Source organism: Hippoglossus stenolepis, chromosome 21 (assembly GCF_022539355.2).
Source record: "Hippoglossus stenolepis isolate QCI-W04-F060 chromosome 21, HSTE1.2, whole genome shotgun sequence".
NCBI classification, from domain to species: Eukaryota; Metazoa; Chordata; class Actinopteri; order Pleuronectiformes; family Pleuronectidae; genus Hippoglossus; species Hippoglossus stenolepis.
Window position 1 is genome coordinate 3,507,973 of NC_061503.1, and position 16,550 is coordinate 3,524,522.

General features: G+C 41.8%; 1 protein-coding gene across 1 annotated transcript in view; it reads right to left on the bottom strand.

Annotated features, from left to right (window-relative positions):
• Positions 1–563: 563 nt before the first annotated feature.
• The window catches only part of LOC118100907 (dynein axonemal heavy chain 9), a 130,459-nt gene continuing 114,472 nt past the window's right edge, over positions 564–16,550 (bottom strand). The window contains 8 exon segments of the mRNA XM_047338422.1: positions 564–951; positions 3,372–3,507; positions 3,602–3,855; positions 6,173–6,355; positions 10,329–10,499; positions 13,751–13,942; positions 14,097–14,288; positions 16,181–16,408. Coding sequence (XP_047194378.1) covers positions 724–951; positions 3,372–3,507; positions 3,602–3,855; positions 6,173–6,355; positions 10,329–10,499; positions 13,751–13,942; positions 14,097–14,288; positions 16,181–16,408 — 1,584 coding nt within the window. The 3' untranslated portion in view covers positions 564–723.

Here is a 16,550-nt window from a genome sequence, read left to right on the forward strand (position 1 = left end):
TCAGCCAGTGTATGGTAACAAATAAGACTGGAAACCAGTAACTATCAATGTGTAGCTGAGAAACATGATGTGGTCTGAGCCATAAGGCTTGTTTTAATGTAAGGGGACTGCTGGACCTTGTCTGATGGAACAAACTAGAACTGCTCTCAGAAGAGCCCACACCTTCTGAGAGCAGTTCTAGTTTGTTAGTTCCATTAAAAAGAAATGTCGGCCTAAAATGTTGACTTCATGAATTTCAATTAGTAACTTTATTACATAAGTTCCTTGTAATGGGTCACATTTAATGAAATGTTGAGTTAGTGTGAATAGTTTTCCAAAATATATATATATTTTTTACTTTATTTCAATTTAAACAAAATATGTATTATTATTATGTTATTTCCCTGTAAAAGTAAATATACTGTAGGAATAAAACAATAAGCAAGATATACAGATCTTACCATGTTCTGTACTGTTTTTTTCCATTCTTCTACAGCCTGACAGTAAACAAGCAACTGTGGCTGACTGCTCATACCTTCAGCTGGCTCCATCAGTAGTGGAATGAGACCAAAAGCATTACACAATGGATTCCGAAATATTTTTATTTCTTCTTTGGTTTTCTGACAACAGTTAAACCATTGAAAACAATTAAACCTTGAACCAAAAAAACACTAACAATTTAAAAAAACACCAATACCAAAAACTAAAAACTTTAAACCATAACAACTTAAAAAGTTAACTCTGCTAGATCTGCAGAAGCAAGGCCACTCCAGCTAAGGTCCACTTGGAGGGCGGCTCTTTGGTCTTCAGGTTGAAGGTCCACACGTACGTAGGTCCCCTCTGGCGGGTTTTGTAGACAGGGCACTGGTAGATGTTCCGGCTCTCCTGTTTGTCCACTAGGATGGCTCTGATGAACATGACTGGCATGGCTGGGGTGAGCTCTTTCAGGCGGGCATCCACAATCATGCCGGTCTGAAAGAGACAGAAGGTCCAGATGAAGAGGGAAAGACGGAGGAAGACAGAAACATTTCACAGAGCACAGGGAAGTTATAAATTAGTTTGAGCTTCACTGAAAACTTCATCCACACACTGTCCTTGCCATGGAAACTACAATGACTAATGCTCCTTTGTAGGAGAAAAGACTTGATGTTCGACTTATCACAGCTGGCACAAGCAGAGCTAGACTTTCACTTCGCTGTACACGATATGGTGGTACCCTTGAAAAGTGGAGAAAGTCTTATACACACTCTCTAAACACAGTGAAAAAAGAGTGGTCCGTCTCATTAATTAATCCTTCTGCACTTAGTGCCTGACAAACAGAGGTTTCTCCATGCACGCACAGTGACTTTCAGGAATGAATGTAAATCCTGATGACTTTGGAAAAGCTCGGAGGACAGAGCCCTAATTGCATCTGCAATTACTATAAAACTTTAAAGACTTGTTAAAGACCAATAGCTTCATGTCTGCGTGTGTAAATACAAATAATGGGTATATTCAAGCAGACCATGTGGGCTCATTGAGATTCATTGTACATTTAGTTTAATGACACGCTATATACACTGCTACTACTGCGTCAGATGTCTATTTATATTTTTATAACTCACTACATATTGAGAGAGTAAAACTGTATCACACAGTCATCACTAAGTGGTGGCCATCCCATAAACACACAAGCTTTCTCTGTGCATTTCTGTCTGTTTGAAATGGGCTGTTTGCTTGTAATGCTCTGGAGCTACTTCAGAATTATTCCTTGTGATTAGTGAGTCCTCCTCAAACCGGCCTGAAACATACTGTCACTTTTTATTGTTTGTTTATTCAGTCTGTGGTGCAGAGGGAAGTTAGGAAACTTTGTTCATCCTGCCTGATTTATCTGCAATGAAGATTTTATGGTCAATGTTTTTCATAAAATTAAATAGAATTTGCCTTAATACCATTCACGTGTGGCTCTTATAAGTTCTGATTAACTGAACTGCTGTCATTTTTTTTAAACATTCCATGTCGGGTATTTCAGAGGTCTGTTAAACAATCGCAACAATCTTATAAACCCAAGTTCGCAACTTTTCAAAGTAAAAGCTCTGGAATTCAGCTCAACATAAAGCATTACGACAAATTAAACAAACTTTTTGCTTTTACTTTAAAGAGAAATTGCCTGACAGGAAGTGATTCTGTGAATGTTGTTGCCATGACAGAGATTAGTACCCGTCCAAGTCTTATCTGTGTCTCAGTCTGATATGGTGGAATAAAAAACATCAAATTATCAAAATGATCTTGTGGTGATCGACACGCAGTTTGACCCAGTTGCTGCTGTAGTTTATCACAGGACGTAGAAGAAGACATGTTGAACTCTGTCCACAGACTGACTGTAAACACGCTGCCCCCCCGCCACTGACTGCTACTGTTTATTAAATGTTTGTTAATATTGAACGTATCTCAAGTCCAAATCACACCGAACTCGGCACTGCACTTCCCTGGGCCATTAACAGAACACATGCCAAGTGTGAAGTCCATTAGAAGAATGATGAAAGGTGCACGAGACCTGTGTTCCACATTCAGACAGATGTTTGTGGAACTAGTAGGTAGGTATCCATTCCACACACAAGGTGTTTATCTTATACAGTATCTAGCTGTCTTTGTTGTCTTTAACCATTCTGAATGGGGTCATTAATATAGATGAGCAGGCTTATCATAAATCTTTGACTTTTACTGCTGTACAGAGTACAGATGGAGTGCTGCTTACTCTAACTATTCACACTCGGCTACTCCCCGCCAGTGGCACAGAACTGGCCTCGGGGCTAAGAGAAGGAAGATAGGAGGAAGATAGGAGGAGGAGGAGGAGGAGGAGGAGGAGGAGGGGTTGTGAGGAGAAGCTGCGAGGCCCGTCTGTCCGCCTGTCTATTTGCCTGGGTCTCCAACTTTAATGAAGAAAAAAGGGACCACTCCTCTAAAGGGTGTTCTAAGTGTTCAAGTGCAAACTCTGCACATTCGCTAATTAAGAAGTCTACAGGGATGCTCCTTGAAAGCTGGGTGCATATACAGTAGCGGTATGTATGTAGATAGATCGAGCCCTGGGAATCTGAGTAGTGCACTGCGCTCTGAGAGCTGACCGTAAGCAGGATCCAAAGGAGAAAATGAAACCACAAAGGGGATGTGGCAGCCCCTAAGGGGAGGAATATTCAAGCTACTTTACTTGACTCATTTTTAAATACGCATTTTGAGGTTAGCTCACCTATGTTGGTCGACCATCTATCATCAAAAGAAATGTGTACAGGAAGATTTCCCTACAAGGTGCTTGTGAATAAAAGAGTGCAGCTTTTGATTTGGTTTTCACACCTCTTCCCTGGAGGCTGGATGTCAAAACAAACTCTACGACAATCAGAAATGGATGAATGTACCTGTGTGTCCCAGCGTGCGCCCTCCATGTACAGCCCGTGTACATACGCCCCTTCACGAGGCGCGGAGCTGAAGTCCTCACGATGCTTCTTGGTGACGTCACACTGCAGACACATCCGGTCCAGAGGCCACTGATTCCTGTCATCCACACACATGGAGATTTGGCAGTGTCACACCAAGTGGTTTCCATCACAACGTACAAGTATGATGCCACTGTGAAAACCAACCCTACCTTCGAGCCGTAGCCTGCATGATGGCTGTGAGGAAGGACTGGGGGTTGAAGAAGCCAGCTAGCCACACTACAGCGGGTAAGGCGAAGTCATTGGACCAGTGTTCAAGCTCCTTGATCCTGACTAACAGGTCAGTGAACCACAGGGCCAGGCTGGACATTGAGGGATACGCCCGCTTGGTCCAGTTGTCAGGCACCGTGTCCAGGAAGATGGCGTTCTGAAGGTTCTCCATTTCACCGGTCATGGTTAACTCTCCCTAAAGGGTGGGGGTGACAGACAAAGAAACTATTTAAATCCAGCTCATGGCAGGATTAACCTGCAAGGGGAATTCTAGTGGAACAAGCAAGCCGACCTAGTCTGCTAACTAAGAAGAGTTCACATTGTTTATTTAAGAGACATTCCTTGTGCCATTGACTCTTGTCTCATAACAAAGTGCAAAACCTCTTGTGAGACGATTTTCACTCTGACAGAAGAGTCTTAAATCAAAGTGATGCAACACAGCTAATTACCTACGATAGCTTCTTCTGTTCCCACAGGCCAACCCCTGCCTGTCTGTTCCCACAGGCCAACACACTGCATGGCTGCTATACCAGCGGGAGAAACATGGTCGTGGAAACTTTGACATATTGACAGAAGAGCCAAGGATCAAACTACCGTGAGGACAACCTGCTCCACTATGAGTCTTAAGCTTCAGCCGCCCAAGAACATCAGATAAAATTCTTTCTGGATAAAATCTTGTTTAAGGTTAAATATCTAACATTTGTTTCTGTCTAATTGGTTTTGCAGATCTAAAGGCTGAGGTTCTTCTGTAAAGGTCGGACAGTTAACTCTGTACAATAGCTCAACCTCTATATGCTCCTGGGAAGGATTTTGCCACACTTTCAATAGAAATGAATAAATCAATAATTATAAACCGTGGCACTGTTGTGTATGTCAAATCACTGTCATGGGTACATATTTCTCAAGGGACCAAAGATGTGAACACTGTAGCAGAGAAACATCACAGGACCTTTCAGATGAACATACATTTCATTACTGCTAGAAATATAAATGACCTGTGTGTGCTGTACTTTGATAACAGATTGTCGTGTCGACCTCAGAAAAACGTGTTGTACAGTTTTGCTTCCATCCTCATTCTGATCCTCGAGATAATATCTACTTTAATTAGGATGACTGCTCTCAGTGAACATATGCTGCCTCTTTCCCACAAAAGCCCTTCTTCGCCTTGTGAATTTTCATTACAGGAAGGAAATCGGGAGTTAAACATGTCACTTCCTGTTTGCCTCCACAGCTAAACATTGGAGGTGACACCTTCCAGCAGCATAAGACGCTGAATGGTCACAAACCGTCAGAAACCACTGATGCATACATAAATATGAAGACAAGCATGCCATGCCAGATAAGGAAAGATGCTGTAAGATAGCTGAGAGAAGATGCCACAAGAGTAATGAGACAGCACAGCTGGGAAACAGTGGTACCCTGCACCCACTGACACTGGAGCTGATGTATGGCTGATGTATAGATACCCATATCTGACACAATCATAATCACATTCTTTATAAGACTGAAACAGATCCAGAGTGCTCACCAAGTGCCTTTTCACCTTTTCAATATGTATGACATACTTTGGCACTATGAAGCCACACCATCTCACCAAGGCTAGCAATCTGATAGTTCCTATTTATTCCACTATAAAGACGAAATATCCATTTGCTGGTACAATAGTCTACATGGCTTTTAAATCACTCAGCCGATTTATTGAGGCTTGTAGTGCCAGGAGATCGAATCCTCATAACTCCTGACAAACGCTTTTACACTTTTTTCTCCCCCAGTCTTTCTCTCTTTGTTTGTTGTTAACACAGGAGACAGTCTGACTTGACACACAGAGCATGGATGTCTCATTCCTTTGTGCTTCCCTGTAAGTCACATCTCTGAGTTACTCTCAAGACCGGGCTTCTGACAAAACCACAGAAGAAAGGTTAATTTCTGCAAGAATACTAATGCAGCCTGTTGGAGTGAACAGCCGCCAAGCCAATCCGAGGGACAGTTCACTTGAGGTTACACTAAAAATGAATAATTCTCTGGGAAATCAGAGAAAAAAATAAAAAAATACCCTATCTCGCAATGTTCTATTTGGTTATATTCTGAAGATTGTGTCAATAGTTTAACAGACCTCTGAAATAGCAAGCAATGTAAGAAGTTAGAAGAAGTTGGAAAACTCTATGTTCATCCCACCTGGTTTATCTGCAGTGAAGATTTTATCACTTAACGTTTTTATTTAAAAAAAAAAAACTATTTTAATATGTTTCAAATTTTTGGCTTCTAGATAATGATTTATTGAACTTGTGTTATTTTTTCATACATTGCATGTTGGCTATTTCAGAAGTCTGTTAAGCAATTAACACAATCTTTAGTTCACAACTTTTCAAATTAAAAGCTCTGAAATTCAGCTCAATATAAACCTTTGCAGATTGCACTGCAATTCCCTGGGCAATTGAAAATACACATTCCAAGAGTGAAGCCAATAAGAACAGCGCGTGATATCTCCTCTGCTATTATCACAGTCCTCTCACCTTCAGTCCTAGGTTGAGCTCATGGAGGGAGCATCTGATCTCCTGCGTAAGAAAGTTCATGCGCTCACACTCCTGCAGCGCCACCACCTGGTAGGGAGTCCTCTCCTCGGCTTTCTCCAGCAGCTCGGTCATGTTGAAATCCTCCGGGAGTCTCTCCATGATCTCCTCTAACACCACACGCACCTGATAATATGTGATGGAATGAACAAGTGTGTCAATGAGAGAACTGATAGTAAAAACATACTGTTTGAGTAATCTGTTACAATTAAAGAAATAAAAATGGAGAGGCAATACGAGAGGATACTGCTGGAAATAAAAGACCATTGAAAACATTGGGGTTGTCTGTGTCAGACAAACTCAGTGATACCAAAGCTGACAGCCTGAGAAACTGTTACAGTTTGAAATAGACAGCCCCATAAATATTCATGAAGATATATTTTGCAACGGCAGCTCTTTGTTTTCAATAACAGTCTAATCCCTCCAGCAAATCAATGCTCACATCATATTTTTGTGGGTAAGTGATGAAAGCTAATGTCTATGTCAACATTTTCCCAAGGCAACCAGCATTAGCGATCAATCAACGGATTAGGTGCCGAACAAAGGATATGAGGTCATCATATCTATGGATTTTTCAGTTCAAATATCTGATGTGGGTTTGGCAGCAACTCAGCGCGCTGAATAGGGAGTGGGCCTCATTGGTAAGCTCTGCGTGGCTGTCATCTGTTCGGACAGGAGTATCCAGGCTTCTGAGCCAGAAAGGTCACACATCATAATACATCAGGGAATGGACACACGTATACAGAATACACAAAACATGCACTGGCAAAAATACCCCATACTAGACTAGAAGGCCTTTTGATAAAGTGCGGTCACCAGTTAGACAAGCCTCGGTGAATATACTTATTTTCAAAATATTCTGTCTGTCTGTTTGTGTTGTGCAGCTCTCAGCTTGTAATCATCAGCTTTACATCATGTGTTCAACTCCTGCATGAATAATCTGAACCTTCCTTGTGTCATTAGTGTTGAAAATTAACAGACAGGATGACATCAGGACACCTGATAGTTCCCATCAGTTGGTTTTGCTCAGCTTGTAACAGAACAGCCTGCATGTGGTGGAAATGCTGTTTCCAGGGTTTCACATGAGATGTCTCCTTTGCTTGATATGCAAATATGTTAACTGGAGAATTGTACTTAGCTCAGATTTGAACTAAACAACTACTGCAGCCTTTTTTTTAATGTGTCTGGCTGATAATCACAGTAATTTTGAACAAAAACATACAATCAAAATCGAAAAACTATGAAAGCAGGAAAGCTCTGATAAAAATGTTTGAATGTTTCCGTATTTTGAGAAGAGATGTAAAAGAGGTCACTGATTCTGTTGACCAGATTTCCTCAGGCAGATTGTTCCATTGCTCCAGGGCTCTGCCACTTCTAGTTTTCAGCCATGCACAGGTAAAAGTCCCCTGTCTGAGGAGCTTAAGCTCCGTATTGGATGGTATGGGACTCAGAGGTCTTACTCATAAATACATAGTATTGAGAAGTGTCTAAAAAGTCAACTGCAAGATCTGAAAATCCATTTGAAACTTTGCAGCATTTCCACCACCTGCAGGCTGTTATGTTACCTATAAAATCTCAGCAAAATCCAACTGATAGGAAATAAAGTTTCTCAGAAATGTTAATGCTTGAAGCAAGTGCAGATGAAATTTAGAAAGCTGCTGCAGATTTTGATTTGAAGAAAATATAACTATGTCGATATTAAAGAGGACAACGTCAAAGTTACATGGTCCTCAAAAGAGGCATTTTAAGTGCAAGTGATCTGAACAACAAATGTATGCCTGTGGCGGGTTCAGAACAGCTGCAAGTGTTGTTGAACGACCATCTGGGTTTTTCAGACATCACAGGGTGTTTATCTTACAGAGAAACAGATGATTACCACCATGACGCAAATGTTAAGCTGAGGGGACGCCACAAACCAGGGCTGAGCATAATGCAATGTGGAAATGTAACTTTATCACCTGTTATTGACACAGTTTTTGCTCGGATCAAATTGTAATTATTGGGATAATAATATGTTCAGAAGGCATACTTCAGAACCACCTCGTCATCCAAAAGTTTGAAGGCAAATGTGTTCTTGTTAAGAAAAGATAAATCCGCCTGATGATAAATCATTTTATGCTAATAGGCATAATGGACATTTAACAGAGCTAGCAGTCAGACAGGCTAGACCCTTATTTATGGTATTAAAACAGTCACACTCGCTCTATTGAGTTTTGCAGGGCTACAGTCTCTCTGACAGAATATTTGTCTGAGCTTTTGCACTGAACTAAACTTTGTGTCAGGGCGGCACTGAACCAGAAAATGCACCAGAAAATGCCATCCCTGTAAAAATCACCCTGGGTGCTGTCAGACGCCCCAAACAGTTGGTCCCAATTTATTCTCAATTCCGTGTGCAGCAGCTAAAGCAAATGTCACCTGTTGTCATCACACATTGAAGATTTGGCCTTTTTTTCTCACAGCTTAGTGAAACAGTCGTGGTGGTGAAAGGCCTTGGCTTACATATCTGCTCAGGATGGCTCCTGTGTATGAGGGCTTGACTTTTCAAAGTAAGAATATCATATCAGAATCATGGGCTGAGTTCAGATGCCACCATTATACCTCCTAAAGCCACACTGGCCTGCAAGTGGGTTTGTCATAACAAACTTATGCTGCACAAAAAGCATTGTTTAAACCCACAGAAGCTGGTTTTATATTCCAGTGGGGTTCCAAAGTTTCCAGAGCCACCAAAGATCTCTAACTGAATTTTGGAGTAAGTAGTATTCATCTTCTCTAAGCAGCAGCACAAGAATCTACAAATACTCCATTAGATGTTAAAGTCCTGCTTTGAAATTTCTGCTTCATTATTTCTATCAAATGAGATCATTTTTAGATTGTTCGATTATTAGATTGTTAATACTGATGCATCACATGATAAATGGTTGAAAGACGATCAGTGAAAGAGGAAAGAAGAAACAACTTTTATGATAAAAACATAGATTCCAGGATTAGACTTTTTTCTCATCTTTTCCTTGATGTAAAATATTGAAGTTTTTCTTTTTTGGGGCCTCAGACTGTTACTTCATTGAAACCATTAAGTTAAGAATAGAAACATCTCTTTGAGAAATAGGAACCAATGGGTTTAATATTCATTTAAGAATATGGCTTAGATATTTAACTGACACGATCAAGCCAGACAAAGTGGAATAAGACCATTTCTCACACTTAAAGCCAGGAAATTGTAAAGGGATCAAATCTGTTCAACTGTCCACATAGTGAAGATGATGACTTCTGTGGGTAAGAAAGTGACCACGTGAAAGTCATGCTGACAATCAGGCTCAAGAATTTAAGAAATGTTCACATATACTGTATTATTATATTCTTACAGTAAATATGTGAGAAAGGTGAGAAACCTGCTCAAGGTAATGATTCAGTATTACTATGGAAAGTATTGACAGGAAGTACCATTATTTTGAAGTAATCTCTTCACTTAATATCTTCGGTAATACTTTAGCTTTAGTGATGTTAAGAATACACAACTGTTATTTGTAGTGCTACAAACTATTATGTATTTAATGAGTGTTTAAGCTCTGTCAAGGACAGTGTGCAGTGTGCATCAGTCAAATTTAGTAAAACCATGTCCTTATTATTATTTTTTTTTCTAGATATGGAAAAATGTAATCCTTCCTGTTTCTTTATAATAATGTCTGCGAGCACAAAACCTGACCTGTAATTAAAGGATTTTCCCAGAGTGGAGGTTCTTGATTGGCCTGCACAGAGCCCTGACCTCAACACCTCTGGGATTAACTGGACTGTAAACCAGATGTTATCAGCCAACATCCATCCTCAAATCCCAGCAGCCAGGTCCCACAGTCTGTTGGGAAGCCTTCCCAGAAGGGTGGAAGCTGCTGCAGCAGCAGATTAATACCTGTGGTTTTGGACTGCGGTGGTCAACAATCACATATGCTTGTAATGCCCTGGTGTCCCCATCCTCTGGTCATGATTTGTACGATGAGCCACAAATATATATGTTATATGAGATTTTAAAATATCAATATCAGCTCATCCACGAATCATCTTTACACTGCAAGTACAGATTTAATCTATAAATCATCCTATTTACCTTCTCCTCACGCGTCATCCCGCCGCCCTCACCAGCCCCCCCGTCTCTGGGCTGCATCTCCAGCACAGTGCGGAAAAGCTTCTCCGAACTTTGAGTAAGGAAGCCGATCTCAGCGTTGGGATGGAGGCCGTACAGGTAGGGCGACTCAGCAGGTAGGGTGTCATCAATGTACTGGAACAGAAGAAACCACCACAGAAATGTTGTAGCATCAGAAACCCACATTTATTCAAGGGGTTCACGAAAGAGTTTGCACAAAATAAAGTCTACAAAGGCAGCATAATTATTTTCTCTTTTTTTTAACCTTCTTTGACCTGAACAGGATAACATTTGAACTGAAATTCCCTAGCATATTATTTTAAATCAACAGAATGAAGATTGTAAACTCCAATTGCTTTGTGACTAAATGGCACCAGTCCTTTTCCCCACTCAGGTGTTTAGTTTTTTTCTCTAGTACTGCTGACAGGGGCCGATAATGGAACCATATAAACGATGAGAGATTTCTGGGTGAAATTCAAACACTCGGGATCAATTGACACGCTGCTAATGACCAGAACCAGGGGGAGGGAAATGTGGCATTTTCCATCTGCTGGTCCATAATGAATATCAATTCTTTTAAGTTGGAGCAGATGAAAGTGGAAGCTGGGTTCAGACGGGCTGCTTTTTGTGGAGCACTTAAACAAAATTAAAAAAAGAAAGCCTCTTCTAATCATAATGTCCTTATGAAAGTTTTGATGGAAAATATGTTGACCTTTAACACAGAAACACTTTGTTGTCAGATGTTTGATCTCCCCTGTACTTGCCGGCTAACTTTTGATGATTGCATATACCTGTATATTGTAGTAAAACTGCTGAGTCACCGGGTTCTTCTTCATGTCTGTGCCACCTCTCTCCTCCATGTACTGGAAGTTTGCTCCAGATGGTTGAGGGTGGCGATGACCTGACACACGCTCTGGGACCTACAGGCCTTTACAGCTCCTGTTCTCTGGCCAAATCTTTAAACGCTCAACCCCCATCCGCCCCCAACCTAGTTGAATGGTGACAGCCAAATGTAAAATGCTCCAGTCCTTCCCACCGGAGCCACTATGACAGTCAGGTTGTGCTTACTGAGCAGCAGACTGAGAGAAAATTAGATACTAGTTCCCTGGGGACGTCAAGGGTGAAATCTGTACTGTCTGTGAGAACACGTTTTTTACCCAGCCTTATTCATATAAATCAGTTGACAGTTTTTCTTAAGGCACACCAGTGAAGTTGTTTCCTGCTGTAATAGAATAAAGCTTTAAAAAAAAAAAATCAACCCCAGAAAACAAATTCTATCGTGAAACAACCCCAATATGCTCGGCCCAGCGTATTTATTTATCTCTCAGGATGATAAATAACATGTGAGACTTTACAGCGCGCTGCCGCAGTTGACACGAGAACCTGCCTCGTTTTTTGATTTCACCCTGTCAATCAATGCTGGTGTTAAATGATAAATAACAATGCACGACAAGCAAGGTGAGGTAGTGAGGTGAGGCAGTAACCTGATAATGCCAGGGAGCTGTCACACATTGTGTGTGAGCTGCTCTAAAGCAAAGTCAGGCTCAATCATGTCAAAATTATGAATGGTTATCACACAGGGGATGAAGCTGAAGGTATGATGCAGAATCGCAGCGCAGTGGCTGCTGGATTTCATCTGTTCTTGTCCATTTAACAACAAAAAGTGGCAGAATTTATAAAGCATCCATCTACCTATTAATTTCACAAGCATCTGTCTGTCTGTCTGTATGTGGGACATATATCTCGAGATGCGTATATTTTATAAGGTTCAGACTTGGGCCCAATCCCATTTCACCCCTTGGCTCTACTCCTACCCCTTGTTTTCAAGGGTTATCTTTCCCCTGGAAACGGAGTCACACACGGGGAGTCGTTGAAATCTTCCCCTACGAATTGGGACAGCCCTTCAAGAAGCTGTTATATCATCAGCAGTCGTCGAGGAAACCCGACACGTCATCAGTAGTCGTCGATGTAAACAGACGAGACAGGGGATGTCATTGTCATAACATTGTTGAGATCTTAAATAAATTATGTGAAAATACAGGATTATCATGCAAAAAAAAGATCTAGCATGCTTCGTTTTGCGTGATCAAGTGTAGGGGTAGGCTGTCCCAATACCTGTTGGGACGGAGGGGTAGGGCCAAGGGGTAGGGCCAAGGGGTAGGGCCAAGGGGTAGGCTGGCCCAATACCTGTTGGGACGGAGGGGTAGGGCCAAGGGGTAGGGCCAAGGGGTAGGGCCAAGGGGTAGGGCCAAGGGGTAGGGCTATATTGCCCTCGAAAAGGAGATTTTTCACACCCTCACTTCAAACGTAGGGGTACCAAGGAGGCCTTGCGAATCACCGGCAAACAGGGAGGGAGACCCACAAATGTAGTATTTTCTCCATTAATAAGGATTTAAAAATTACGATAGTGAATTGCAATATCTTAGTTTAACATAATTTCAATGTATTATGGTCACTTTTTTCACAACAGCGAGCGCGCTAGCATTAGCATGCTAACGATCTATTTTTTGCATGATAGTCCCTTATTTTCACATAATATCACATCAATTTCAATCCCTTCAGAAATTATCACATTATTTTACTATTGTTTATTGTCTCTCTACTTTGAATTCTTGTCTTTCTATTTTTAATTTCCTGTTGCTAGATATTTATAATTATATCAATAATTTCTTAGTCTAAGCTATAACTGTTAATTCTATAATTGGTTTTCTTACTTCATACCTCATGTGGGGTACCCTCCAGTCTTCCTCCACACAAAATGTCATTATACTTGTACAGTGACGGTAAAGATCTCTTGAACTTTAAACTCAACAATGCATTTTAGTTCTATTCTCTGCACACAATTTTCTCATGGGCGTTAATAAACATTTTGTGTTGTGACACATCTAGAGCCACTTATTTTGACTCCACACCTCTCAACGTTCCTTGTTAGATGACTTCTAAATCTCAGCTTTCTAACTTTCAGGTATGCCTGCGAGAGTTACTGGCAAACTCTTTCCACCCACGGAGCATCTCCACCTCTGAGAAATATTTGTATAACTCAAAATACAATCTGTTACGACCCAGGGACCCATATGGGAGTTTTATTGTTATTGATTTAGTAATGAATTGTAGAATTCTACACTGTATATTGGGAACAGTGATGGAGGAAGAAATATCTTTTAATTATAGTGATTCAATTATAGAAGCATTAAACCGACATTTATTTTGCCACATAGAAGTTCCTTGGGGACCCCTGCTGGTCCAGAGACAACAACTCCAGAGGTGGAATCTTAGTATTTTCTTGTACTGTAACTATGTATTCATTGCCCTAATATCAGGGAATGACTTCATTTAATGTTTCAGGTGGTCTAATGGCCTCATATGGTCTAACCTGGATGACTCACCTGGTGGTAGTTGTTATAGTCCATGTTTCCAGGCAATGGGAAGCCAGGCGCGAGGCACAGCTCTCCCTCCATCATCTCAGGCTTGATATACTCTCCCAGGTAGGTGCGACACAGACGGCGGTCCCAGTCGTCTGTGATGTGACCTCCGTACATGATCTCACCGAACAGGTAGCGCAGGTCATCAAACGGCACCTGGGAATTAGAGACAGAGGGATCTTGCTTTGCTAGATGCTGGCCTGTGGTGTTTAGCTGGGGTCACATGTGTTTAGATTTTCAATTAAGATTACAAGCGGTGGCCTTCGTAATCCTTTGCACAGGAATAAAAATAAAACAGAAACACACGTACCTTCGGATTGGCCTCCAGGTAGTTATAGAGGACGTTGATGGAAATGGTGAGGTCGCCGACGTTAAAGGGATATGATCTGTTCCAGCCTTGAGGACCAAACTTGCTCCTCTCTGCCACGACCGCATGGAAGTAGCACACAGCAAATAAAATACTCTTGAACTCGTTCTCCTGTGCGCACATTTCCAGCGTGTCCTGGAAAACAACAGAAAGACACATTTAAACGAGGCTGGACTAATCACCTCCTGAAGTGTGCAGTTGCATTAACAGAGACAAGTTGGTGTGTTACAGGTAAAAAGTTGTGGCAGGCAGCCCTGTGATCTCCTTTATTTAGAGTCCCCAGCGGTGCGGTGCACTAACAGACAGACAATGAGATGACTCGATGGCAATAAACCCTACAACGAGATTCCCTTTTAATTGTCACAACTTGTCAGACGCTTTCAGCCTCCAACAGTCTCTGGGGCTCATTATTCCAGACAGGCAAATAAAAAACTGGACATAAATGGCATTGTGATCTCTGGGGGGGGGAGACAGTTAAATACGCATGCCAATAACCCCTATGGAAATGGGAAGGCTAAATTCTCTTTATTCCAGCATGTGTCATGGTGAGTGCCACGGCGAGGGCCTTTCACTCTCCCAGCTGCAGTGCCCTGGGGAGCTGACTCCTGTGATGCACACACAACTACAGTGCAGGCTGACTACAACAGACACACACACCCTATTGGAGGTTTAGTTAATATTCTGCACAGTACTCCTCTGCTCAAAACAGCTGAAAGAGATGCATAGCCTTTCTATTCATGACCTGGACTGGAGAGAAACGACATGCAGTCAGATTGCAGAGAGACACATGACCAAACACATGCATGAACACGCACTGAAAGAAACACTTTAATATCAATAAACTTACATAGGTTAAGAGATTAGCTTCTAGGTGTGCGTGAGTCTGAACAACGTGACAATTGGACAGATACAGTGAATTGATCAGTTTCCACAAACCAAGAATTGCAAATCCGTAACAGCAACAACAGTGTTATAAAACTGTTATCTCAGTAAAAACCGAAACCACTGTGCTAGACATTAACATCAGCCCACCCGGACTCCATCTTACAGGCTTCCGAGAATGGAAATAGGCAGTGTAGCTGTACGCATCTCCCAGTGAAAAGGTCAAGAGGAAAGAAACTGTCATTTCTCTGGCTTAGCGCTGGCTTTGGCCATGCGGGTGGGCTATTACAGAGAGTTAGCCTTACATTGATTAGCTTTCACTGAGCACACATGACTGGAATACTCCCTCCATACTTGCCTCAGCAGACCTCCCTTAGGCCCTGCATACAGCAAGGCTCACAAGCACGAAGTACTTATCAGGCAGATAGACATCGGCAAACTAAGAATCGTGGAAATGGACTGGGGGGGCCGAGCACTCAGGTAATGGTGCAGAGGAAGATGCATTGGCAGAGAAGCACTGGGGTAATGGTAATGCTCAGATAGAGAGGAGGAAGTGATAAGGTAAAGAAAAGCAAGGAGAGTCCACTGCAGCGCTCCGGTCCATTCTGACTAGGACGCCTGTAGGACAGACCAGCAGCATGACACTCTTTGGCCACTCACTGATAACATCCATCTATCCGTCTTCATGTTAAACCTCCATGTTCCCACAGACTGTAACAACACTATCTTTTGACGTTAGCATGTGCTACATTCACATCTGTCCTCTATGGGTCAGCAGCAATTCCAAGGTGAGAAAGGTGACTGCAACCATCTGCTACATGCTGCATTTCTACAAATTGGCAACTTTAAGCTCTGTTTGCTTTTTACCAATCCCCTTGTAACACCTTTCAGATTACAAATCGTCATCTGATTGACTGTTAATGTAAAATATTGATTGGCTTTAATCAATTTTTATGCTGTTAGGCAGTTCATCCTTTAACCAGGCATCTTATTTTATGACCTCATGTTGTATTTCATTAGAATAATGTTACAAAGTAAGTATGGAAAACATTAGTGTGGTGGTACCTCAAACTGTACGTACAATATTTAGTTATTTTCCACCACTGATGAGGTTATTATTCTCAGATTGCCTCCTGGACTTTTACCTGGTTGAAGTTGTCTAGAGCCTTGTGCAGGTTGGCATGCATGCCTGTAGGTGGTTCATTGGTGATCTTGATGGAGTTCTCCAGGATGCCCTGTGGGATGATGTGGCCCTCGGGGGTGGAGGAGGGTTCAGCACTAACAAACACCCTGAAGTCCTCGTGGCTTCCCTCTGCGTGCTGCTCCAGAATTTTCTCTAACGAACCCAGCCAGCTAGCCACCAAGTGGATGTTCTGCAGGGAAAGGAACAGGAAACAGGGTCAGCAGGGACAGAGATGAGGAAGAAGATGACGACATGTTATTGGTCGGGGACAAGATCATTTTCCACTGTGAGGGTTGAAAACCTAATCTTCACTAAGATAATGTTTTCTGTTG